We start from the raw sequence: 26,183 nt of genomic DNA, 5'->3' as shown, positions 1-26,183 counted from the left end.
ACCCATTGCCGTCACCCCAGAGACCCCGGCTCTGCTCTTCGTCACTCCACCCTATCTCAGCTGCCACCGACTGAGTTATGGCTTCTCTCTCTGCTGGCTGTGGAGCCATTTAGTCGAGGTGGTTTTCTTTGGCCTTGTTGGGCTTCTTGTTTTCCCCCCTGCAGTGTCTTTTCTTGCCTCTGGGAGCGTGATCACAGCTGAAGGGCCACAGGCCTGGTGCGCAGACTCGGATCTGGAAGCCGGTAAAGAGCTCCACTCCTGCTTCCACGCTCATTGGAATCGAGCGACAAGTAGGGACCCCCATGCCAAACGGCATGCTGCAGCACGGCCCGTGCTGTGATACATTCCTGGCGTCAGAGACAGATCTGTCTATCTTGCGGTAAAGACTCCGGGTGATTTTGCTTATCTGTCTGCTTGCTCTGTGGTACCTGAGCCTCTGTCCTCCTTGTAAAATCCTTGCCTTCAGTACCAGGCCTGGTAGTCTCAGGACTAGGGAGGCTGGAGCAGGAAGATTGAGGGTTCAGGGTTAGCCTGGGCTCTACGGCAAGATTTTATAAGTAAACAAACAAGTGGCTCTTGAGGAGTTGGTGCAGGATCGGGGACGGCAAAGCCCTTCATGGAGCCTGCCTGCCTGCCTGCCTTCCTTCCTTCCTGCCTTCCTTCCTGCCTGCCTTCCTGCCTGCCTTCCTTCCTGCCTGCCTTCCTTCCTTCCTGCCTGCCTTCCTTCCTTCTTTTTTTTTTTCCTCTTCTTTTTAATTTTTTTTTTTTTTGTCTGTCATGGGGCTTGAACTCAGTGCTAGGCACTGTCGCTGCGCTCTTTTGCTCAAGGCTAGCAGTCTATCACTTTGAGCTGTAACACTACGTACGGTTTTCTGGTTGTTGATTGGAGGTAAGAGTTTCATGGACTTGAACTGTGATCCTCAGATCTCAGCCTCCTGAGTAGCTGGGTTACAGACACCCCTCCCCCAATCTAGGACCGAGGAGTCTACCCACATTCCTCAGTTTGTTTACCATAAGCTTGGTTTATTCCTAGAATAGCTGAGTCTGGGATGCCTAATTCTGTCTCATTGAGAAATATTAATAATGTGACTTATTTAGTGCCAGACATGACTGGGGCCAAAACAAAGTGTTAGGTAGAGTTGAAAACATCAGATATTAGTTTATGAGCTCCTGCTTCCTGTTGCTTTTAGAAACAAATCTCCCTGCATCCCAATTCTGAATTAAGAAAACAAACAGGGACATTTCTGAGTGTGTCAGCCAATAATATCCGCCAAGCTGACCTGGTCACCAACAGTGCCACGTATTGTGCAGTGGAAAGTTCTGGAGAGGCTGCATTTCACTGTGTTACAGTTTCCCACAAACACAGGCTTGCAGGTAGAGAAGCCCTTTGTGTGAGAACCCCTTTCTCTAGAAGGAAGCCAGCTCATTCTTTAGGGGAGAAATGCATGGAAACAACAGTTCAAAAGTGACAGTAAGTTCACCTCAGAACATTCCTCGTGTCTCTCAAGTCGCTGGGTGAATGTAGTATAAAAGAAAGCTTGACTGGCAGCTATCATGAACGTGTGATTCACAGAGGAAGCCAGGGGTAACTCCGAAGGCACCCACGAGAAAATGTCCACGTCTGTGTAACACAGCCAGCACTAGGCAGGAATGGGTCCCGGGGACGTGTGGAGGGGCCAGGGCTGGAACTACTTAACCACAGTACTAAGGCATTCTTGACAGAGCCTTCGTACAAGGCTCAGAAACATACGCGTTCACCAGCGCTGGTCCTGCGTTTTCTTTTCCGAGAGCCGCTTGGCGCGCTTTATTTATCCTCCGGTGCAAAGCGCTTTCCCCAGCCCCTCAGAGTAGACAGTCCACACCAAGCATGCAAATGTATGAATGAACCACGGGGGAATCTAGACTAACTCTGCCCTCCCATGTACAAGTCCCAGAGAAAGCGGAGAACTGACACCCAGCGCAGGGACCTGCCCAGTCAGTCAGTGGATGCATTTTTCAAGAATTAATCACAGGGCTTTTATGAGAGAATAAACAAGGAGAGGTTGTTAGATTTTATCCTGCTTCATATCTCCCCAGTTGCCTTTGCAGTTCAGTTGCCTGGAACAGCAACATAAAAGGTTGAAAGAAACCCATTAGCTTGGCCTGACTGGTTTTCTGTCTTCACTCTGTGTGAGGGCGTGTAAAATCACCTCCTGTGGTTAAGTCACCCCCTCCCAGGCCCAGGACAGTCCCTACCCTGGCAGCCAGGCGTGGCTCAGCTGCTGACTCCGCCCTTGGGAGTCAATATGACTGTAAGAGTGATTAGACACACTGGGTACTAACAATGTAAATACGGAAATACGGTTTTTAAACTGGATTTTCCTGGCCCAGAAGAGCCCAGATCTAGCTCTTAAGCATACAGTTCACACGATCTTATCTGCCTGAACGCTAATTGCATGTTTGATGTTCATGTGTGCTTACAAAAATTTAAAAAAAAAAATCTGAGCTTTCAGTTCCTGCAAGTTAATTGGGAAAAATGTAAAGCACTCTAATGGAATTTTCCCCATGATTTTCGGGAGAGTTCTTTTTTCTCTCTCTCTCTTTCTAACAGATGTTTTAAATGGACAAAGCAATGAAAACGGAGAAATGAGGAGCAGATTCCCAGGAAATGGAACCGAGTCCCCGCATCGGATGGCTGCTGACAGGACAAACAGCCGTGTGGGGTTCTCTGGCCCGCTGGGTTTCAGGAGGTCGGGGGGGGGGGTAGGACCCCCAAAGTGTTCCTTTGAAACTCCAGCGCGCATCAACAATCTGGAAGCCACGGGAATTGGGGCACCCCGTCCAGTAGGAGACAAGGGACCACCCCACCGTGCCCGCCACCAGGAACATACTTTACAGAGGCACTGCGCTCCCCAGGGCTGGTCTGGGGCGCGGACACGGGAAAGCGCGACGTTCCCACCCGGATTCTCGTGCACACGGCAGGCTTCCTTTCGCCCTCCACCCAGGACCCGCACCTTTTGGGCGGCTCAGGGTGGTTTCTCCCCCAGGAGCTGGAGGGGAGAAGTGGCAGGGGATTGGAGAACCTCTGGAGCACAGAGGACCCCGAAGTGTCACCTGGGGCCGGAGAGACGCGGCTAACGCCTGGGTGCGGGCTGGAGAAAACGCGGGCGGGCACGGGGTGGGGCGGAGCAGGTTTGGAGACGGAGGGAGGGGCAGTGGGCGCCGGGCTCGCTGATGGGTGGGTGAGTGGGTGGGGTGGGCAGGCGCTGGGTGCGAGCACGCAGTGGGCGGGGCGTGGGCCGGGCCGGGGGGGCGGGGCGCGGCGCGGGCCCGGGGCGGGGATCGGGGGACCGGGCGCGGGGGCGGGGCGCGGGGGCGGGGCGCGGGCCCGGGGGCGGGGCGCGGGCCCGGGGGCGGGGCGGGGATCGGGGGCGGGGCGCGGGGCCGGGGCTGGGCGCAGGCTCCGGCCGGCCGGGCAGCTTTGCCGCGGGCGCGCTGGGCTCACTGCGCCTCCGACGCCGCCGAGGCCCGGCGGAACGCGGAGCTGCCGGAAGTGGCCGCGCGCCGCTCTGCGCCCGGGCCGCGGCCTCCCGCCGCCCGGCTGGTTCGCCGCTCCCCGCGGCCATGCGCCCCGCCGCGCCCGCGCTGAGCCGCCCCGCGCCCCGGCCGGCGCCCGCGGAGGAAGCCTGAGCCCCGCGCGGAGCCCGGGACGGCGCGGAGCCCCGCGGGCGCCATGGGGCTGCCCACCCTGGAGTTCAGCGACTCGTTCCTGGACAGCCCGGACTTCAGGGAGCGCCTGCAGTGCCACGAGGTGGAGCTGGAGCGCACCAACAAGTTCATCAAGGAGCTGCTCAAGGACGGCTCGCTGCTCATCGGGGCGCTGAGGAGTGAGTGCGCGCGGGCCGGGGGCGCGGCGGGGTCAGGGGCGCGGGCCGGGGGTGAGGGGGGCGGGCCGGGGCGCGGCGGGGCGAGGGGCGCGGGCCGGGGGTGAGGGGGGCGGGCCGGGGCGCGGTGGGGCGAGGGGCGCGGGCCGGGGGTGAGGGGGGCGGGCCGGGGCGCGGCGGGGCGAGGGGCGCGGCGGGGCGAGGGGCGCGGGCCGGGGGCGCGGCGGGGTGAGGGGCGCGCGGGCCGGGGGTGAGGGGGGCGGGCCGGGGCGCGGCGGGGCGAGGGGCGCGGCGGGGCGAGGGGCGCGGGCCTGGGGGCGGTGCAGGGGTGGAAGCCCAGGTTCCTTGGGGAATCCTGGGCTCTGGGGTACAGTGGGGACCCCGGGGTTCCTTTGTTTGCATGGGTTTGGGGACCGGAGCTGAAGAGCTCCCCTGCTGGTGGCGGGCAGCTCGCCTGGGTGGTGTCCTGGCTTCCAGGGCCCCAGGGGTCAGCCTCCCGCCCAAGGCCGGGAACCCAGGAAACCCCCAAGTCTGCGTCTGCGAGGGGGCTGGGAAGATGGGGGGCGGGGAGGCTCGGGTCTTACTTTCGTGCTTTTGGGGGTTACCTAGCTTTGCAACCCTGTGGGGAGGAGCCCAGGACGGCGTGTAGCGCCCGCACACAGAGGTGGCTCAGGAAAGACCCGCATCCGGGGTGTGGGCTTCACGGTGTCCCCCGTGGCCCTATAACGCTGCCGTGGTCCTGGCGCCGTGTCCGTGGGGTGGTCACCGGCCTCCGCCCTCCTCCTCCCTCGCCCCTCCAGGTGGGGTGGGGTTCTCCCACCGTGCGCTTGGGGGGCCTTGGCTTGCAGTGATGGAGACACTGGGTGTAGGAAGCTTTCCAGGCCCGTCTGAAGGACTCTGAGAGAAGGCTTCCCTCCTAACTCGGCGTTGGTGGAAGCTTCTCGGCGCTCTCTTCTCCGAAGTGAGCACAGGACTCCAGCCTCCATGGCGTGCTAAGGAGGTGCTGGTCCCCACCTGGCCCAGAGTCCTTGGGGGGGGGGGGCGGTCCAGTAGTCCCGGAACCTAGCGCAGCACCCTTGTCTAGGGCAAAGGCCAGGTCGGCTTGGGGCAGGGCTGTGTGCAGCACCTGCTGCACTCAGTTCCAATATCCTGCTCTGTTGTAACCACCCAGAAGACAATGCACTTACCTGCCCCTTCTGCTTCATCGAGTCAGGTTCCACGTCCACACCTGATCGAGGGCCACGTCAGTAATCACTGTGGTCTGTGAACACCATGGCTTTACCGGCTGTCCTTCCCTCTCCTGGTTTGCACAGCTTGATTCCCTTAGCTTGCCAGAGAGCTGCCCAGGGTCTGCAGTGTCCACGCCGCCCCCTTCCCTAGGGTGGTGGTGGTGGTGATGGTGGTGGTGGTGGTGTGTGTGTGTGTGTGTGTGTGTGTGTGTAACTTCAGTGTTTGCAGAATGGGGAGCACCACACAGCTCCCACCCTCCTAGGACCCTTGAGCACTGCCTGGTCAGAACCGATTGTGCTCTTCCCTTCCGCAGCGGATGAAGTGCTTGAGAGTGTCGGCTCCTGGCGGGGCAGGCCCCAGCTTCGTGATCTTGGCCCTGTGTACTTAGGTGTATTATTTTGCTCCAGGACAAGAGCTTGAACTCAGAGCCTCGCCCGCTTTCTCAGGCCTTCCCCTAGAGCGAGAGCACTCTCCTCAGAGCGCTCACCTCTATGGTGACTTGAACATTGGGCGGTGACTCGCTTTCTTGTGGGACAAAAACGCTTTAGTTCTTGTTACAGGAATTCTCGGCTTGCGCTGCCCCAGGGAGACTGAGGTGTGGCGACCCCAGCGGGTGAGGGTGCCGCTTTCCCTCACACCACCCGCCATGCCAGCTGCGGCCGCTGAGTGCTCTGTGCTTAGTTCCTAGTTTCTGCCCTGGAGCCAGGTTATCTCTGGCCCAGTTCAGGGGTGTGTGTATGTGTTATCTTTATACTTTGCGGTTTCATGAGCAAGTACTGACGAAGACAGTATTTTGCACCTGATAATGACCAGTTCCCTCTTTCTTTCTTTCCTTTGACATCTTGCTGGTTTTTGAAGATGGTCTCACGACTCTCCTGTCTTAGGTTGGCCCTCAATCCAGATCCTCAGATCTCAGCCTCCTGGGTGGCTGGGGTGACAGGTGTGAGCTTCTGGGGCCTGGCATTCCTTCCCTTCCCGCTGATTTGTTCGCTGGTGTTTTGGCATGAGTCCTCTTGGCCTGTGGACGGGTGGCCGACCTTCCCAAAGCGTCCACACGTGCTCCTTAGCTCATAGCATTAGGATGCAGGTTTCTTTAGTTGGCTGTTTAAAAGTGTGCTTGTATGATGGTGATGATGTTGACTGGTGACACATCATGTTTATTAGGCTGGCCTTGAACTCTTGATCCTCCTGCTTCAGCCTTCCCACCAAGCATGGCCACCAGTTTTATTTGCCAGTTAAAATTGCGCTCACTATTTTGAGTTGTCTATACGATTGCTCCCCACCACTTGGCCCACAGCCCTTTCTTTCCCTGGGTTTTGAGATTTGGTCCTACTGTGTTGCTCCTGTGGGCCCTGAGCCATTGGACGGAGCAGTCGATCCTGCTGCCTCTGTCTCTAGAGACGCGTGTCTTCGTGTCACGCGCCCCATCATGTCATGTTTTCAGCTTAAACCACAGACAAGGGATAGAATCACATTCCTTAGTGGTGTCCACTGAGAGGCAGGATGCAAGTTCAGAGCCAAGGGATGGAGGTACCCCCCGCCCCCAGTCAGTGAAGAGAGCACCTCCAACAGCCTCACCACCAGGCAGGACATTCGCTTTGTTACCTGCCGCGGAGACATTGGGTGCATGATGTTTGAGAATATTCTTGGCCTGGGTGAGTCAAGGCTAGTTCAAGCCGTGACCTCGTGTGTCCGCCCTTCCGCGTTGGTCTGTGGACTTTACCCACCCGGTGTCCCTGTGAGGATTTGAGCTTGGAAGTCACTGGCTACTTTCACTTGCTCATTTTCTTCCATTAAGGGTCAGATCTGTACATATTCCACACACTTATGCTCTTGATGGCATTTCCCTTTTACTTTTTCTTATGCATACTTTTGAATTAAAAGAATCATGTATAAGTTGAATGAGCTTTGTTTTTGCAAGAATGTACACAGACCCTAGACCCACTCCTCGCAATCCAATCCAAAGCAGAGAAAAGGAAAGAGACAGGCCTAATAGAATTAAAAATTTCGCTAAGAGATTCTGAGTGAGATCAATGTAAGATCAATACATGGGACGATGCTTACGTGAGCTTAACGTAGCCAGCGAGTGTATGTGTAGATCAAACTATGATACAGTTCATACTTACAAAGTTAAGTCCATCGATCACTTATGAGGAATGTCCAGGCATTCACAATCAATGTAATAAAATCCATCTCTCAGAAACAGAAGTAAACTAAAGTCAGCCAAGCAGTGAAAACGGGCAAATGGCTCTCTAGGTCTGAGTTCCCCATCTCAGGAGTCGGCTAAGTCTGCACTGAAAATATTCAGAAGGAAAATGTGACAGGTCTGAGCATACAACTTGATTTTTTTTCTGGTCATTTCCTCCCCACACCTTACAGTTGCTGAGCCATCTAGGTATTGTTTGTGTTGTATGAGATGGCTTGGCACGTGGCCTGGTGGGTGTGCACCCCTGTACATGCTGAAGATACGGAGCCTGTTGGACTTGCCCAGGGGCGTCATTGGGGTCTTATCCCCCCTCCTTGGGGGAGGGGACTGAAATGAGCCTAGGGACAGAGCTGGTTGGGCAGGGAGAGCGTTTTGCTCCACCTTGCCCCATAGCACCTGCCAAATCTCACCAAGGTCAGAGGTGGCCAGCTCTTTGGTCAGTCTTGAAGATGGAGTGTCTCAAGCCTGCATGCTTGGGATTCTGCTGAAGGAAAAAAGACAGTGACTGGGCTCCAACTCACACTCGGTGCATTACGGCTGTTAACGTGTGCAATCATGGAGCAGTGATTCCTCTTGCGTGTGGACAGTGTTGAAGCCACACACAGCCTGGCAGCCATAGTGAATGCACCTCGGGGAGGGTGGTGGCTGTGGAAGCGATTTCCTCACTCAGGGACGGTTGATGATGTCCCCCATGGTTGGCCGCCGGGGTCAGTTCCCCTGCTTTTCCCGGTGGAGGCTGTGCTTCGGGCCCCCCTTTCCTGCCAGCCTCCATCGCCGGCTTCTGTGAAGGGGCCGGAGGGCCCGTGCCCTGGGCACAGAAGTTCCTGGAGGTGCTGAGCCGTGCGCCAAGGCAGCAGAAGGGCTCCCGGCGGTGGGCTGCGCGCAGGTCGGTGCTGCGTGCACCCGTGGAGGACGTGGCCAGGGAGGCCCAGGGCCAGAGGCCAGCACCCGGGCTCACAGGCTGAGGTGTGGAGGTGAGGGCTACGTCCACTTGTGGATGGGGACTCGGTAGCTTCTTCCCCAAGAGAAAACCCAGAGAACAAGGAACCCGCAGTGCTCTGCGGCCGCCTGGGCCTGGAGGCTTCTCGTGCTCAGCCAGGCTTCTGCGCGTTCAGGGCCAGCCAGGCCGGTCGGTGGCACAGGCCAGGAATTAGGTAAGTAGGGAAAAAAGAAAACTCTGGGACCTCAGCCAGGCCTCCTGTGTGCTCCGGGACTCCCCGCTTTCCGTGAGAGCTGCTCTCCTAGGCCATTTCCGGCGGGTGCCTTTGCACCCCGCCTTTGCTTTGCAGGGGAGGAGCCCCCAGCCGCCCGTGAGCCCGGCGTCCGCCGGCGCCCTCCATGCTTGTCGGGCTGGGCTTGGGTTAATGAGGTAATTCGGAGGGCTGTTTGAGGACTGTGGCGCTCCTGGGCTCCGTCCCAGGGTGGGCCCCGTGTCAGGTTCCCGGAGCCTGGTGCACTCAGAGCGCGTGACGCTGGCGGAACGGTGGCCTTGGTCTCCCTCTCTGTGTGGTAGCAGAGTCCCCGCTTCTCCTGGATTTCCTTCCCAGAGTCACAGACAGACGTGCTCCCGGGGCAGGAGGTGAGGGAGTGCGTGGCTGTGGGAACGGGAAGTCGGTCCCTTCCCTGGGGAGGAGGCGGCTTGGCCAGGCCCCTCCCACGCCCCCTCCCAGAGAACCATGCGGGTTTGCCCTATCTGTACCCACGGCGCCAGGCCCTTCCACGATTGACAAGTCAGGGTCTTGAGTCGGTGTGACTTAGCCGTGAAACCTTTACGGAAGGGAGATGAGAAGAGGGCGGGCAGGGAGGTGTTTGGTCTGAGTCCTGTTTCTCAACATCACAGCGAGGCCGCCGCGTGTGCGGGCCGCAGCCCTCCTCTGCTGCCGGCCGTCCCGTCCTTCCTGCGCCTTCCGCCTGGGCTCGGGCAGGTGCTGGAACGCCCACTCCCCACCTGCCGCCCACCCACCAGCGCCAGCTGCCCAGCCTATTGGACCACTGCCCAGAGTCAAATAGCCCTGGCACTGTGTCCCCAGGGGTGGGGCCTGGCCAGCCCCGCGCTTCCCGCAGGCCCAGGACGGGGGGCAGCTGCTCCACTCCCCCGCCCCCCACAGCTGCGTTCTCATGAATAGGGGTTTACCTCAACAGATCTTCTAGCGGAAGGAAAGAAACAGGAGGAGAACAGGGCAGTCAGTAGAAAGGTCCCTGCCATGGCTGTGTTTTGAATTTCACCTTCAGTCTGCTTGTCTGGGGGAGCAGGGAGCCTGCGGGGGAGGGGCGGGGGGAGGGGGAGGTTGTGTGGGTTGGTGTTTGCATCAAATTGAAGTCACTGGCTAATCAGAAGGCTCTGTTCTTTATACTGACAGCATTCTGACTTAATCGTCTTGTAAATCCACTTTTGTCTGGTCTGGAGGCCCAGGTTTTGGAGGATTTCAGTGGGAGGTCAGTCTGGGGAAAAAGTCATCATGACCCCTTATCTCCGCAAACACGCCGAGCAGGGTGCTGGGTGTCCGTCGTCCCAGGAGGATTGCAGTGCGCTCGCCGCAGGCAAGAGGCATGACATGAGCCCTCACCTGACACCCCAGGGACGAGAGAGGCTGGGGTCGGAGTTCAAGGCTGGAGTGAGCCAGCGGCCGCGTGGTGCCTCGGTTCACCAGCAGGAAACCGGATCACGGGTCAGCCAGGCCGTGGAGACTTGCGTCTTTTACAGAGCGTCTCCTGCCCAAGCGTGTATCCGTCCGTTTGCTTGTGCAATGCCCCCAGTGGTACCTGTGTTTTGGCGTGGAGGGTGGGACCCTAACCCAGCGCCCGCGTGTCGGGGCCCACCGCCGTGTGCAGGTCTCCGTGCGGCGGCAGTGCCTCTCGGGTGGGTGGGTGGGGGCGTGGGGAGGGGTCAGGAGCCTCCACGCCCTTTCCAGGGCAGCCGCCTCACCCGAGGGTGCTTCTCCTTCTCTCCTTCCGCTCCGCCAGTGCTGGGATACTTCTTTTTTTGGGGTCCCCATGGTTAGCTGTTTGGAATTAGGTGTTCTGTGGTGAGCAGGGCATCTGCGGCTATCTAGTAAGGAACAGGTGTTAGCATGCCTTTTGCTAATTGTGTGTTGGCTCTTTCTTCCCTCACCCTGTGAAGTGGATGGGTAACAGGCTCAAGGGCCCTGAAGAGTGGCGGGGGCCCAGTGACGTAGCGGTCTCCACGCGTCCTCCTCATGCGGCTGGTGGCTCTGACTCCGTGCCCTCCGCAGCCTGGCCTTTAGTCCTTCCCATGAGAACTGGGGCTTACATATTGCTGCTTCTTTGTCTTTTCCTTTTCCGCCCCCCGTGTGTGCATATCTGTCTGTCTGTCTGCCTTCTCACCCATCTGTGTATAGGAGCCAGCATGTTTGGATCTCCAGCAGATTACTGAGTTGGACAGTTGGAATCAGGGAAAGTACAGTCTTTATTCTGGATTTTTTTTTGTCTAAGACTGGGGCTTGAACTTGGAGTCTGATGCTTGCTTTTGCTCACTGGCTGGGGCTCTCCCACCTGAGCCATGCTTCCATCCACTGTTTTTGTTCTTTCATCACATTTCTTTCCAGTTCGCGAACCCACTTTTGGTCAGTTATTTGCTAGTAGCTTTTTACTGTGTAGTCTTCATGCCTTGCCTGCCTGCCTTTCCATGTGCGCATTCCGTCTGCCTGGCCCTGCTTCTCCTTCTTTTCTAGTTCTGACTAGGTGTGGAGAATGTCTTTTATCCCTTTAGAAATGACATCGATACAGGTGCGTGCACGCACACACACACGTACAGTCTTGAGGCCTGGGCTGTTTTATTCGGATCTGGAAGTGCTGGTTTTGCACGCAGAGCAGCCTGCCCAGGTGTTCCGTTGGAAGGTGTGTCTCGTGGTGATAACCACAGGGTCTCTGGAATAAGGTCTAGGTGAGGCGGCCCTGCGACTGGGCTTCTGGCACAGACTGAGCCCAGAGCCCAGAGCGAGCTTGCTTCCTCTGTGGGTGCTTTCTGAACGTGGGGAGGAGCGTGTCCGGGAGCCGCGGCCGGAGGCGTGCTGCTCCTCACTGTCTCTGGGAACCGACGCGCGAGGCCACGGCGGCGTGAGGCGGGGCCGCCCGGCGCACTTGCTCCGTGGGCAGCGTGGCGGCCAGCCAGGCCCGAGTGGCTGGGTGCGGGCTTCGGCCCCTGCTCAGCTGTGCCGGGGGTTGAGCTCTCCGAGCCCATGGCGTCTTAGGACGGGGTACACGCAGACCCCCCGCCCGCGGGTTTATCGTGGACTCCTGCTCGCCGTGCTGGCGCCAGGGGCGCGTGGAAGGGGAAAGGTCCCTGCTGGCGGGCCGGCCCCAGGGGCTCAGCCTCCGGAGGCTTGGTCGACTCTGCGCCGGCCGGAGTGGGATGTGAAAAGCCACTGGGGCCGGAGGGGCAGAGAGAAGAGGGGGCGGCACCCCACTGTCCTGCCAGTGACCCTCCATGACCTGTGCCTTCCACACAGAGCCTTGTTGGGGGGACACTCAAGACCCACACCAGTGTGGATGGCGCGGGGGTGACTGGCCCGGAGGACTCCACAGAGGAGAATTCAGTGCTCTTTACTTTCCACCAGAAGATGCATGGGAACTTCAGGGACAGAGTCCTGCGGAACCCGTGACGGGGACACATTAGCTGTGTAGTGGGGTGGCCTGGAAAGTCTCCCGGACTCACGTCCAGTTCGTGTTGGGGCAGATTCTGTATACGTTGGTCCCTGAGTTTTACTGTTTAGAGGCTGTCCTTCCTGTTGTCACACCACAGTTATCTCATCTGTTCTTTTTTTTTTTTTTCTTACAAAAAAGAAGAAAACAAGTCAAGAATGTTGGCCCCGGGGCTTCTGGCCGCTCCTTGAGGCTTTGGTTTTGTAATTGGCCCTCAGAACCCTGTCCTCTCTTCTACGCCAATCACGAGGGACCAGAGTCGGCAGAGTGACACAGGGCTTTCTCAACCTCTGGTTTTGTTTTGTGTGTGAAAATGTGCAGAATCTTTCTAGCAGAGCCTTGAAGTGCCTTGGAAGACTGAAATGTACCTTCCTGTAAAGTCATTTAAAAAATATGTATGGAGCAAGGTGAGATATTATTGTGATGGTTCATATTTCTGCTAAACTTGATAAAAGCACTTCAGAGGATCAGCAGTGAATTCCACTTGAAGTGTGCTTGCATGGGAAATCACACAGATTTGGGGGGTGCTTGTGCGTGTGTGTGCATGCGTGTGTGTGTGTGTGATCCTGAGAGGATGTGGTGCCCTTGGAAGCTGCTATACCCGCAGCCCCAATTCTGAAGTTGATCAGGAGCCTCGCTCCCCTCTGCCACCAGTGGGAAAGGAAATCCACCGCTCAAGTGTGATGCGGACCCCAGGCCTCGGGAGCGGGGCCTGGGCCGTCAGAGAGGCTCAGAGACTTTGGTTAAGGTAGAGACACATTGGCTAGGCGTTCACATTCTTTTACTTGGCCTAGTTGAAGAGTTCCAGACAGATCTAAAGGATTCATATTTAACTCAGGTTGGCTTTTCGTTCCAAATGCCTTCTACTCTTGTAAACGCTTCTCTTTTTTTCTCTCTGTCGCCACTTGGGAAAAAGATAACTTTCTGTTTGTGTATCTGTAGGACTGGGAAAGAAACGTGGGAAGGCTCTCTAGCATTGAAGAGAGCCCCCCTTCCTGTCCATTTCCTGTTCCACTTGAGGAGGACTGTCCAGGAAAGCCCAGGCCTTGTCCTGTCCCTAGTACAGGACGTCCTGCAGTTGTTTAGCTCACAGAACCTAGTGGCCCCAAGATAGATGGAGTGCAAGGAGAGAAGGCGCCCCCGGCAGCTGTGCTGAGCCCTGGGGGCTGGCTTGCTGCTGCTTCTGCCCCCCTGCCTGCCTCCCTCCCTCTTTCCCTCCCTCCCTGTTTCTATCATGTATAGATAGATACACCTTCTGTGATTGCCCCACAGTTCCGGGCTAGTCCTCTTTTTCACTTGTCATTCTTGTGTGGGAAATGTCTGCCGGCCTTTCCTGGCCATGTCCAGCCTCCCGATGAGCTCATGAAAGGCATTCTTCATCCAGTGGCAGTGTCTCTAATTGGTTGCATTTCCTTTTGAGCCTTGCTCAGAGTTTCATTTTTCCATTCGTTCTTGCACGTTTTCTGCTTTTCCCATTAGAGCCCTTACTATTCACGACGGTTTCTTTAAAATTCCCTTTGTGATGATTCAGAGCTCCGAGTCCTCCCTGGGTCTGGGTCTGATTCTTGGTTTGTCTCTCCAGACAGCTTCTTTCGGCACTGGAGCACTATGCACCTAGTAATAGAAACAGGGAGGAGGCTTTAGTGTGAGATTGTGGTGTGTCCCCCCTACCCCCGCTTCCAAGTCCCTTCCCTCCCCATCCTCATCTGTCCCCTCTTGTCATTTCGATCACAGCAGGAACACATTCAAGCCTCCAGGGATGTTAGATGGAGGTTCCTATGACAGAGAATATCAGAGTCTGCAGGCAGGCAAGAGAAGAATGTGTGAAGTTTTAAGTAAATAGTAGTTCATCAGAGTGGAAAGCTCTGCCTTTTTGTCAGCATGAAGTACATCAGGCAGGGCATGGTTTGTGATTTCCTTTTTTAAATTCATACCTGAAATCCTCTATGTGGCTTATTTACACTGCCCCTTTCCCACATTATAACACAGGATTCAAATAGAAACAATGTTTCTAAGTGGAGGTGATGAAATTGTAGCAACAAGGAGGTCTTATGGATAGAAACAATGTTGCTAAGTGGAATTGATACAATTGTAGCAACAAGGAGGTCATCTTGCCTATTATTTGCCCCAACCCTCCTGATACTGATAACAAAATGTGGCTTCCAGAATTGCCCAGTTTTGCTTCTTTATTAAAGCATTTTTTGCTGGTTCTATTTCTGCTGGTTTTACCTGTAAATGTGAGTTCACTCCAGTTAGTGCTACCCCAGAGCACTTATAGAGATGTTGTGTGTTGTTTTCTTTTTTTTTGGCCAGTCCTGGGCCTTGGGGACTCAGGGCCCGAGCACCGTCCCTGGCTTCTTCCCGCTCAAGGCTAGCACTCCGCCACTTGAGCCACAGCGCCGCTTCTGGCCGTTTTCTCTATATGTGGTGCTGGGGAATCGAACCTAGGGCCTCGTGTATCCGAGGCAGGCACTCTTGCCACTAGGCTATATCCCCAGCCCTGTGTGTTGTTTTCTACTTACGCCATTATACGCTCATTTTCTTAACAAAACAGTTAAAGTACACAATTAAGTCTTACATTGTAAAACATAGCGGGATCTCATGGACAGCTGTCAAATCCAATTCCTGAGTGCCAGCTGCTACTTCTAAGATGAGACTCACCAAAGTACAAATGAAAATCAGGCATAGGAGACCTGTAGGGTGATTGTAAATATAGAAACCAGGATGTCTTCTTCAGGGGTTTCTGGCCAAATAAGAGTAGTGTGTGGGGAGTGTGAATTCCCCAGGGTAAGATACTACTCAGATAAATTAGATAAAGACACTACTCAGTGCAGGGCCATACCTGCCAGAAATGGCAAAAATATACAATTTGCTCATGAAACATACTATTTTAAAGAAAAAACTGTCTTTGGTCCTAAGTCCCTTTCCTTCTGATTGTTTTTTCCTTTGGTGCCTCACCTGGAGCTCATTATTCCTCACCCAGTGCAATTTCGGGTGACAGGATTCTGTGGCCCAGCGCTGTACCCAAACCGTGGAACGTTGGGGGGGGGGGTTGGGAGGTGTCTATAAAACAGGAGTACCTCCATCATAGGACAAGAATCAAGATCTGTGATCCAGGATCCCATTTTACAAGGGACCCCCATTTATATCCTGTTTCAAAAGAGATGCCTGATGGTGTGGGAGACTTAGTGTTTCTCTGATTCCACAAAATCCAGCTCTCAACTTGTGGTTTGACGGCACGTGCCTCGTGCCCTGGACCGTGGGCTGGGAACGGAAGGCGTGTTTTCAGAGCAGTTGGCCCGGCCCTCCTCCGTGGAGTTAAATGGGGCCCTGGAAGATGGGGCGCTCCCCTCTTCTGACTGCCCGCTGGGTCCATGGGCCGGCAGCAGGACATCGCCCGGTAGCCGCACGGATCCAGCCTTCACCTTGGGCGCCTTTCTTCCTTCCGGCAAACCTGCCTCGTGTTGACTTCTTAATTACTGTGTCCTAAGTCTAAACATGTGGCCCGTGCTTGCCGCTTCGCCGCATGGCGTCCTGCCTGGCAAAGGGTGAGGTCGAGGTCAGCCCACCTGCTGTGGACACAGGCAGCCTCCTGGAGGGAGGAATCTCTACATCTGTTTCCCTTTGCATCTAGAATGTTCTGGGAGGCTCCTGTGTTAGAGGCTTGGCCTCCTTGGTGCCTATGGGTCAACTGGAGGGCAGGACAAGAGGGGTCCGGGCCTGGTGGAGAAGGTCAGGGCGTGAGGGGCGGGGCCTGCCGGGAGGACGTCAGGTCATTGGGGTGGGGCCTGGTGGGGGTGTGTGAGGTCACTAGGGGGTGGGGCCTGGTGGAGAAGGTCAGGACGTGAAGGGCGGGGCCTGCCGGGAGGGTGTCAGGTCATTAGGGGGGCGGGGCCTGGTGGGAGGGCATCAGGCTGTGAGGGGCGGGGCCTGGTGGAGGTCAGGACATGAGGGGTGGGGCCTGGTGGGAGGAAGTCAGGTCATTAGGGGGCAGGGCCTGCTGGGAGGAAGTCAGGCAGTGAGGGGCGGGGCCTGGTGGAAATCAGGTCCTGATGGAATGCCTGGGGGGATATTTGGACTCTGGCCTCTTTCTCTCTGTCTCTGCTTCCTGTCCGCCATGATAGGGACAGATCTCCCCTCAGCAAACACAAAGGTAACTGAGCCTTGTAGGCCCAAGGTAAAGACACCAAGTGGCCATGGACTCAAACTTCCAGCCCTCAATCAGTGCGGAGTTCCCTGCCTCACACCTGCCCGACCGGCTGGTGCCCTGTGCATGTTTGCACTGAGCACACCTGGCAGAACTGCTCCTTGGTGTCTGGGCTCAGCGGATAGCTTCTGTCCATGATGTGCATGTATGCCCGTCTGACGCCTGCGAGCAGTGTATTTTCCTGAATCAGGTGAAAAAGCAAGTTATCGGGGAACTGTGGTTTCTACTAACTACTAGAGATAGAGGAAAAGAGAAATTTTTCTATTATAAATAAAGTGAACATGTGGAAATCGGTGATTATATTCGTGTTTGACTGTTGTTTTCTTTAAGAAGAGACAGGGGCGGGTGCCTGCTGAATTCATGCCAAGGTCAGTGCCCCCTATTTTGTCTGCCTGTTTAATAACATTCACACAGAGGCAATTAGGCAGCCACTCCCATCGGTAATCCCTGCTATCAAGAAAGCATGGACTTCAGAGTTTAAGGTCAAAAGAAGTAACATTCAAATGTCAAAACCAGACCCAGTTTGAAATTGTTCTGAAGAGTGCTGTGCTCTTCCAGAGCTCCAGGATTAAGTTAAAGAAATAGACAACAGGAATGTGCAGACTTGAGAAATTATCTTGGACACCTTAAGAAAAAGGGAGATAGCAACATTAACTGTATAATTAGAGATTTATTAACAGGTTATCGTCTGTGAGTTGCCAAAGCAGCTAAAAAGTAACTGGACTAAAGTGAAATTTCAGGATTTGTCCCTTGGTTCTAAAACAATTTTGTGTCAACACAAACTCTTAACTTGAAAAACTGGAATCCTGAGAAACTTTTTTTTTTTTTATGACCCCGAAAAAAGTCAACTTCAGATTACACGTTCTGTAATGGATGCAGTAGACCCAACTGAGTTTTATTTGTGTTGTTAACTTTATGAATAATCCCACTTATTAAAGCAGTAGGGATTAAATATTTTTGCATGTTAAAAGTGTGCTAAGTCTTTAAAACTAGGTCTGGAGTTTTTAAAGGAAGGAACATAAAGAGTAATGGGCTATATAATGTGTTTTCTGTGTGTCCACATCCTCTCTCCCTCCTCCTCCTCCCCTCTTTCCTAGCTCCCCCGTTCTGTAAACACGACTTGCTATGGCTGGGTGGGGAGAGGGCTTCCAGGAAGTAGGGTGAGGAGAATGACTTTTCCCATGACCTTCACTCTCATGTCGTTCCAAGGGCTCCTACTCAGAAATGCCTTGATAACCACACTCATTCCTGACATACCCCCCTGCACACAGCTGCCCGCTACCATCTGCCCCTCCGCGCAGCTGCGGCTTCTGGAGCACAGTGGAGGAGGCTTGCACCCGCAGCCCTGAAGACCCGTGTCTGTCTTCCCCAATGACATGCTGCCCCTGTACTCTTTGACAAAAAGGAGCTCCGTTACTTGGTGCAATCTGCAAAGTTGAAAGAACTTCAAAACCTTTTTCTTTTAATTTTTGGATACACAGCATCTTGTATCTGCATGTGCAGCCTTAACTGTGTGATTTCTGGGACTTTTTTTATTGTGACAAAGTCTGAAATGCTAAAACACTTTGGTTTCTGTTCTTTCTCCTGAAAGTTTTCAAAGGATCGACAGTGCTGTTCAGCATCCTTCCTCCCCAGGCTCATTTATGATGCACCCCAAGTTTGTTCTTCTAGTATAGAAAGGGAGAAAGACATTTGCTGAGTAAGCCCTAGGCCAGGGCACTGACTTTGTGTCTGTAATTATCTGAATAACGATGAGGTGAGCATGCTGCCTTGACAGACAGGACACCGAGTGTGAGGAGAGGGAATTGGCTCGGGGCAGCCAAGATCCTCAGTCGCAGACACAGGGCTTGAGCCGGTCTCTCATCTCCAGCGCTTGAGCCGGTCTCTCATCTCCAGCGCTTGAGCCGGTCTCTCATCTCCAGCGCTTGAGCCGGTCTCTCATCTCCAGGGCTTGAGCCGGTCTCTCATCTCCAGCGCTTGAGCCGGTCTCTCATCTCCAGCGCTTGAGCCGGTCTCTCATCTCCAGCGCATGAGCCGGTCTCTCATCTCCAGCGCTTGAGCCGGTCTCTCATCTCCAGGGCTTGAGCCGGTCTCTCATCTCCAGGGCTTGAGCCGGTCTCTCATCTCCAGCGCTTGAGCCGGTCTCTCATCTCCAGGGCTTGAGCCGGTCTCTCATCTCCAGGGCTTGAGCCGGTCTCTCATCTCCAGCGCTTGAGCCGGTCTCTCATCTCCAGCGCTTGAGCCGGTCTCTCATCTCCAGGGCTTGAGCCGGTCTCTCATCTCCAGCGCTTGAGCCGGTCTCTCATCTCCAGCGCTTGAGCCGGTCTCTCATCTCCAGGGCTTGAGCCGGTCTCTCGTCTCCAGCGCTTGAGCCGGTCTCTCATCTCCAGGGCTTGAGCCGGTCTCTCATCTCCAGCGCTTGAGCCGGTCTCTCATCTCCAGGGCTTGAGCCGGTCTCTCATCTCCAGCGCTTGAGCCGGTCTCTCATCTCCAGCGCTTGAGCCGGTCTCTCATCTCCAGGCGGTTCTACAGCAATGCTGCTCAAGCCGCGACCTTTACCAGGAGATTTCTGTGTGGCAGGGAAGAGCCCCGGGGCGGGGAGAAGCTCCTGAGAAGGCAGTGAGTCCTGAGGGTGGTGAGGGCTGGGGCCAGGGGAGGGGGACAGAAGGAAGTGGGGAGTGCAGGGGAGGAGGGTAGAGGAGGGCAGGAAGTGTAGGGCAGGAGGGTGGAGGAGGGCGGGAAGTACTGGGCAGGAGGGCAGGAAGTACAGGGGAGCAGGGTGGAGGAGGGCAGGAAGTGCAGGGCAAGAGGGTGGAGGAGGGCAGGAAGTACAGGGCAAGAGGGTGGAGGAGGGCAGGAAGTGCAGGGCAAGAGGGTGGAGGAGGGTGGAGGAGGACAGGAAGTACAAGGGAGGAGGGTGGAGGAGGGCAGGACGTGCAGGGCAGGAGGGTGGAGGAGGGCAGGAAGTGCAGGGGAGGTGGGTGGAGGAGGGCAGGAAGTGCAAGGGAGGAGGGTGGAGGAGGGCAGGACATGCAGGGCAGGAGGGTGGAGAGGGCGGAAAGTGCTGGGCAGGTGGGTGGAGGCGGGCGGAGCCCCTGGGCGCTGCTCCACCTCCGCCTCCCTGGTGCCCTGTCAGGGCTGCCTGAGCGGCTCCGCCCGAGCTTGGTGCGGGCGGGAGGCTTGGGACTGGCTGCGTGGACTGTGTAAGGCCTGCGGGCTGGGCTGCCGGGGCTGGGCGGGGCGGCACTGGATGGGGGATGGACTAACCTGAGCGCCCCGGGCCGTGTCTGAGCACCTGAGGGTGTGGGCGTTCCCACCGCGGTGGGCACGTGTCCCTCCCGTGGCGGGTGTGTGCGTGTGTGTGTGTGTGTGTGTGTGCGCGTGTGTGTGTGCGCGCGCGTGCATGCAGCCCCCCGCCTGGGGTGGGTGGGATGTGGCAAGGTCGCTGTTCCAGGGTAGGGTGGCCCCGGGGGTGTTCTGAGGCCCAGGCCGCTCCACAGGGTGGAGGAGCGGCTCTTGCTCTTCCATGGGGACCGAGCGCCTCCTGCCAAACCAGGCTCTGGAAAGGCCCAGAGTGGCCTGGGTGATGGACGGAGGCCCCGTAGGGCCTGCCTACCTTGTTACTGACCTCTGACCCCTGCGGATCCTCCCCCCCCCCCCACTGCTGAGGTCCCCACCTTGGGCTCTGCTGAGACCTACGTGGACACCGCAGGAGGCCCTGCCGGTGATACAGCGGATTGCTGTGGGCAAAGCTTTTCACACGGTGCCCCATTGTGAACATAGAGATTACATTTGGTGAAATAAAATAACCTAGCACGGGAAATATTTATTTTAATCCGCAAAGTGTTATTTTGTTCTTCCCAAATGCCTCGCGCGAGCCTCCCCCTGTGCTGGGTGGGTGGGAGGGTGGGTGGGGTGTCCCGGGCTAGGGTAGGGCCGGAAGATTGTGGGCTCTAGCCAGGACATCCTGGCCCGGGCTTCGTGGTGTGGGTTTTAAAATAAATAACTTGAGAGGAAATCCTAGTGGTGATCCCTTTGGGAAATAAAAAGCCAAAGGCAGACCGTCTGCACAGAACTGTGAGGAGAGTCCTCTGGTCTTCCATCCGTCTCCCCGCTATGCTTCAGTCTGTCCCCGTGCTCCCTGGGGGGCCCGCGGCCATCGCTGCACGCAGCACCTTGACAGAAGTAGGCTGCTGACTTCCTACCAGGCGTGTGTGTTCACGCCTGTGCTGATTGTGTGTGTGTGTGCGATCATTTCCCCCGCGTTGAAACGCTGGTTATCCGAGGCCTTGGTGTTTTCCTTCCTCGCCCTTGGAGGTGACACCGAGGCTGGGTGGGCCCGGTCCCAGCCCCGGACCCCAGCCAGCCCGCGAGCCGGAGCTTCGACTTGGCGGGTTTTGTTTTGCACCGGTGTTTCAGGGCGATGGCGCTGGGCGGGGGACTGCTGAGGCGCCTGTGGAATGAAGTGTTTTATAATGGACAGCAGCAGATGCGGTTAACTGCGAAGCTTTCTCTGCTGACTCTCTGAGTCTGCCGTGGGCAGTGTTCACGTGGATCCCACCGCCCTTGTCATCTGGAGTCACCGGCAGATGAATGCCGGGTGCCACTCTTGGCTTCTGATGGTCTGTCTTGTACACATTTTTTGACACGGAAAGAACAGGAAGAGACAGTGGAGGTGGCACATGTAGGAGATTTGCTGTTAGGCTTGAGGCTCTTGGAGCTCGGCCGGGGCCGGTGGTTTTCTGTGATGGATGATATCAGAGGCGCTGTACGATGTCATCCATTCAACGTGACAGCTGCGGTAGGAAATGTGGAGACTCACCCTGACTCACGGAGCCTCAGTTGTCTAGCTCTTCTGTTGTTAGCTCCAGAATCGGGTAAAGATTTTACGGTTTAACATCTTAGAATGCATGCACGATGGCACACAAACATCGTCATACCTGAAGTTTCCAGTCGTTGAAGAATGGACAACCTTACCCAGACACTTAGGTAAATGCACTTAGCACTTCTCGTGAGAAGGTTTGGCATAAGCCAGAGCTAACAGCAAGGGAGGAGAGCTGACAGCCCCGTGTCCTTAGCACGTTTCTGCCACCGGTGGGGCCCGAACCAGCCACCTCCGGCTACGCGCAGTCTAATTAAAGGCTGGCAAGAATTGTATCATTTGTGTGGCAATGAAATAATTAGAGACAACATACTTTGTAGAGTGTGGGCGCTTTCGGGCCAGACATGGCCACGCGCTGGCGCGATGGGGATTCCTCGGTCCTCACTGTCTGGGCGCAGCCAGCGGGCGCCCACGCCATGCAGATCCCTGGCGTCATGCGTGTCCCTGGCTCCAGGGCACAGCAGAGCCTTTGCGGCGAGTGAGTTTTAGGCTGTGTTTTGTGTTTGAATAAAGGCCCGAGGTTGTCATCGGGCTGCTTTCTGGTCTCGTAGTTACTAAAGACAGGATGGGAATCTTCTTCAAAGTCACTTGCAGACGTTACGATAGCCAACCTTTGTCATCGGGAGCGCGCTGGCGGTCAGCCTGCAGATTGAGGATACGGTGAGATCCACGGGAAGCAGAATTTGCAGTCAGTAAATTATAGGCTGTGTGGTGAAGGAGGTGATTTCTGTTTCTTAGCTAAATCCAGTGTGGTAGAGTTGTGGGTTTGAAAGGAACTCACAGAAGTTGCTTAAAAACAGAAGAACCAGGCACCTAGAGCTAACAACAGAAGAGCTAGACAACCGAGGCTCCGTGAGTCAGGGTGAGTCTCCACATTTCCTACCGCAGCTGTCACGTTGAGTGGATGACATCGTACAGCGCCTCTGATATCATCCATTACAGAAAACCACCGGCCCCGGCCGAGCCTCAAGCGCCTCAAGCCTAACAGCAGATCGCCTCTCTGCGCCACCTCCACCGCCTTCCTGTCCCTTCCGGGTCGTGGCGTCAGCTCGGCTTGACCTGGACCCGAGAGGTGGGAGACTCAGTCCTGCTTCTGAGCCCGGAGCCCGCCCTCCGCCCCCTGAAAAGCGGAGAGCCCTCCCCACCGGGGCCGGGGGGCGCGTGAGGGCCCGCTGGGAACCTCATCTGCCGTGGCTCCACCCACCCTTGCCAGTGCCGTTTTCCACGGGTTCCCCAGCTCCGCTGACGCACCTCAGGACGGGGGAGGATGGGAACAGGACAGGGCGTCCATTGAAAGCCGTGCGAACGGAGAAGAATGCTCTTTGTGCCCCGGCTCTCCTGGCATCCCGCGCCGCCCGGCCTGACAGTAGCCTTTTCTGTTTCTTTTGGGAAGAGGGAGGCAGGGTGCCAGCATCCTTCTAGACGCGTCCGGTCCAAGGCAGTGGTTTCTATCTCCCCCTGTCAATCACCATTCACTTGAAGCACTTCAAGAGAACACCAGGCAGATGGCTACGGGGAAAGTTGCTTTTGTCTACACATGATATTGAGCATTCTCCTATGGTTAGGAAAAAATGAATAAAAGGACAATTTAAAAAAATCCCAGTAGGGTGAAGACACAAAGAGATGCAGCCACCAGGCTGGGCTCGCGTTCTGAGTCTGTCACTGCACACGCTGCTGCACTTCAGTGTGCGGGGGGGCAATTTGTGAAGGGGGTGTGTATGCGCGTGTGCACGTGCGCGTGTGCATGCCTGTGTGTGAGGGTTTGTGTGTGGATGTGTGGATTTGATTAAACAGATTCACTACTGGCTGTGGGAATGTTTTTCTTAAAGGAACGCTGGAATGCAGATAACTATTTTAGGGCTGGGACAGTGCCCTTTGAAGCCGTCAGGATACAGTGGGCCGCGGAGTCCTCGTGAAGGCGATGGTGTGTGTGTGTGTAGCTGGGGGAGGCGGCCATGCCGCTGTCCCAGTGTGTCATCACAGGCGGTGGTATTGTCCAGCTTTGGGGTTCTGTGGAGGTGGAGGGGGGTCTGGTGACACACCAGCATGTCTTCGCAGTCACCGGTGGTATCTTTAGGAATTAAACAATACCGAGGAATACCCAGGGCTTAAACAGCAAGGGCGAGGCTGGCTCCCCAAGGCTGCTGGCTCCCCGGGCTGGCTCCCCAAGGCTGGCTCCCCGGGCTGGCTCCCCAAGGCTGGCTCCCCGGGCTGGCTCCCCAAGGCTGGCTCCCCGAGGCTGCTGGCTTCCCGGGCTGGCTCCCCGAGTTTGGCTCCCCGGGCTGGCTCCCCGAGGCTGGCTCCCCGGGCTGGCTCCCCGGGCTGGCTCCCCGAGGCTGGCTCCCCGGGCTGGCTCCCCGAGTTTGGCTCCCCGAGGCTGCTGGCTCCCCGAGGCTGGCTCCCCGGGCTGGCTCCCTGAGGCTGCTGGCTCCCCGAGGCTGCTGGCTCCCCGAGGCTGCTGGCTCCCCGAGGCTGGCTCCACGGGCTGGCTCCCCGAGTTTGGCTCCCCAGGCTGGCTCCCCGAGGCTGGCTCCCCGGGCTGGCTCCCCGAGGCTGCTGGCTCCCCGAGGCTGCTGGCTCCCCGGGCTGGCTCCCCGGGCTGGCTCCCCGAGTTTGGCTCCCCAGGCTGGCTCCCCGAGGCTGGCTCCCCGAGGCTGGCTCCCCGGGCTGGCTCCCCGAGGCTGGCTCCCCGAGTTTGGCTCCCCGAGGCTGCTGGCTCCCCGAGGCTGCTGGCTCCCCGAGGCTGCTGGCTCCCAGAGGCTGCTGGCTCCCAGAGGCTGGCTCCACGGGCTGGCTCCCCGAGGCTGGCTCCCCGGGCTGGCTCCCCGAGGCTGCTGGCTCCCCGAGGCTGCTGGCTCCCCGAGTTTGGCTCCCCGAGGCTGCTGGCTCCCCGAGGCTGCTGGCTCCCCGAGGCTGGCTCCACGGGCTGGCTCCCCGAGGCTGCTGGCTCCCCGAGGCTGCTGGCTCCCCGAGGCTGGCTCCCCAGGCTGGCTCCCCGAGTTTGGCTCCCCAGGCTGGCTCCCCGAGTTTGGCTCCCCAGGCTGGCTCCCCGAGGCTGCTGGCTCCCCGAGGCTGCTGGCTCCCCGAGGCTGCTGGCTCCCCGGGCTGGCTCCCCGGGCTGGCTCCCTGAGTTTGGCTCCCCAGGCTGGCTCCCCGAGGCTGCTGGCTCCCCGAGGCTGGCTCCCCGGGCTGGCTCCCCGAGTTTGGCTCCCCAGGCTGGCTCCCCGAGGCTGCTGGCTCCCCGAGGCTGGCTCCCCGGGCTGGCTCCCCGGGCTGGCTCCCCGAGTTTGGCTCCCCAGGCTGGCTCCCCGAGGCTGCTGGCTCCCCGAGGCTGCTGGCTCCCCGAGGCTGCTGGCTCCCCGAGGCTGCTGGCTCCCCGAGGCTAGCTCCCTGTGCCCTTACGCCGCGCTGCACACCTCACCCTGGCCCTTTGCACACTGGCTTGCTGCCCACCGGCCGGTGAGGCGCACAGCTCCTGTCCCCCCCCCCCCCCTTGGATGGGGAAGTGGACCCTGGAGAACCTCAGTAACTCATTCGCACAGCAGCACTGAAGTGATCTACTCGCCCATCAATGCCAAGTTCATCACTCCTAGCCTCCTCTTTGTTAACGAGGCCTATGTGTGATCAGAGTCTGACGTGAGAAAATCAGAAAGCCGCCACGGCCCCATTTCCTCCAGCGATTGGTGAGTGGGGAACTTACTGTCCTGTGAAGGGACTGCTCTCTGCGGCGGGCTCCGTGCCAGCCCCGGTGCCATGCTTGGGGTGCAGTGCTGGGCCAGCACCCCCACCTCTCCCCCCCCATGCCACCCCTCCCAGTCTGAAGGCCTGGCATGAAGACCTTCTGGCCTTCCCCCCTCCCCCCCTGCTGTTTTCCTGTCACTCGCGGAGCCCTTTGCAGAGAGGAGCGTGGCCCTTGTGGTCGCCTGGCCTCTTAGCTCGCATCGCTCTTCCTCAGTCCTGGAAAGGCTCTAGTTTACCTTTCCTCCGTCCCCCCGCTTCCCGCATGCCCGATACTGCCAGCATGAAGGACTGGCAGGAAAGGCTGGGGGCGGCCGCCATCGTCAGGGGCCCTCGGGGAGGGCAGCACGATGCCCCACAGCAGGTGCAGGGTGACCTAGGGCGACTCAGTTGAGGTGCTGAAGGGAAGGCGGCGGGGAGGTCATGCTCGGAACTCCTTCTTGACGGATGTCGGTTGCAACGCAGAGGTGCTGGGACATAGCCAAAATGGAAGTCACCAGTAAGAGTTAAGTCCTACGAGTTGCAGTGTGTCAAGCAGCCGTGGGCTTCCTCGCCCAGTTCTGAAGCCAAGGTCATAGGAACTTTCTGGATTCTCTGTGTTAGCCCAGGGGTGGAGCATTTTGCACTGCCCTGCTGGGGCAGCGTGGCGTGGCTTCGGGCTGAGCTCATCTGTCGAGGCAGCTCTTGGAGGTTCTTTCCGAGGGCGGAAGGAGTTCCTCCTCTCCAGACTGAGCCGGTCGGGCTGTGCTTGTGGCTGGGCACCCGCAGAGTGCCTGTCACTGCGTCGTAGCCAGGGGGGACCTGAGGGGGCCCCCCCCCCCAGCAAGAAGGACCCGCTGTCAAGAAAGTCAAGTTAGTTCCTTGGGCTAACATGTGGAGAGTACCAAGAATCACGTGAGGGAAAAGACAAGTTAAAAACCTGAGAGGAGCGGTGATACCTCCGTGACCTAGGAACCCATGTGGGTGTGGTGGTTTGAAAGGACACCGAGCGGGTCAAATCATGACTCAACAACAAACACATCTGGCCTATGATGCCAAGAAGGGTGGGATGGAAAAAAAATGAAGTAAATTTCAGAGTTGGCAGTAGGTTGAAATGAGACAGAATGACAAAGTCGCATGAAACTCCTTCCACACGTATCGGCTGACTATCTCGGGAGTCGGTGTTAAGCAATCAGGAGAAGGAAAGTGGATTGAAACCGAGGCTGGAGAAGTGGAGATTTTCCAGCGCCAGGACACACCGTGGGAAGGTCTGTGGTGGCCGGGACTCTGGGCCGGCTGTGCGGGCGCAGTGGACACTGCAGAAGGAAGGACGGGGCCATGAGAGGCCCTGACAGGGGGCATGGCCTCTGTGGGGGCTTGGGGAGACCACCCTCTCCCCCTCCATCTGGTAGCTTG

The 26,183-nt window shown here is 57.3% G+C and overlaps 1 protein-coding gene across 2 annotated transcripts in view; it reads left to right on the top strand.

The window, feature by feature from the left end:
• Window positions 1-3,465: 3,465 nt before the first annotated feature.
• Window positions 3,466-26,183, top strand: part of Arhgap42 (Rho GTPase activating protein 42) — a 101,951-nt gene continuing 79,233 nt past the window's right edge. The window contains exon 1 of one of the 2 annotated variants that reach the window (XM_048344053.1): window positions 3,466-3,866. In XM_048344053.1, coding sequence (XP_048200010.1) covers window positions 3,713-3,866 — 154 coding nt within the window. In that variant the 5' untranslated portion in view covers window positions 3,466-3,712. Of the gene's footprint in view, window positions 3,867-8,368; window positions 8,454-26,183 lie in introns of those variants that run through there. The other variant, XM_048344054.1, reaches the window with a different exon arrangement.

Source organism: Perognathus longimembris, chromosome 3, assembly GCF_023159225.1.
Source record: "Perognathus longimembris pacificus isolate PPM17 chromosome 3, ASM2315922v1, whole genome shotgun sequence".
NCBI lineage: Eukaryota > Metazoa > Chordata > Mammalia > Rodentia > Heteromyidae > Perognathus > Perognathus longimembris.
Note: the sequence above shows the minus strand (reverse complement) of the source record. Positions and strands in the feature narration are given on the sequence as shown.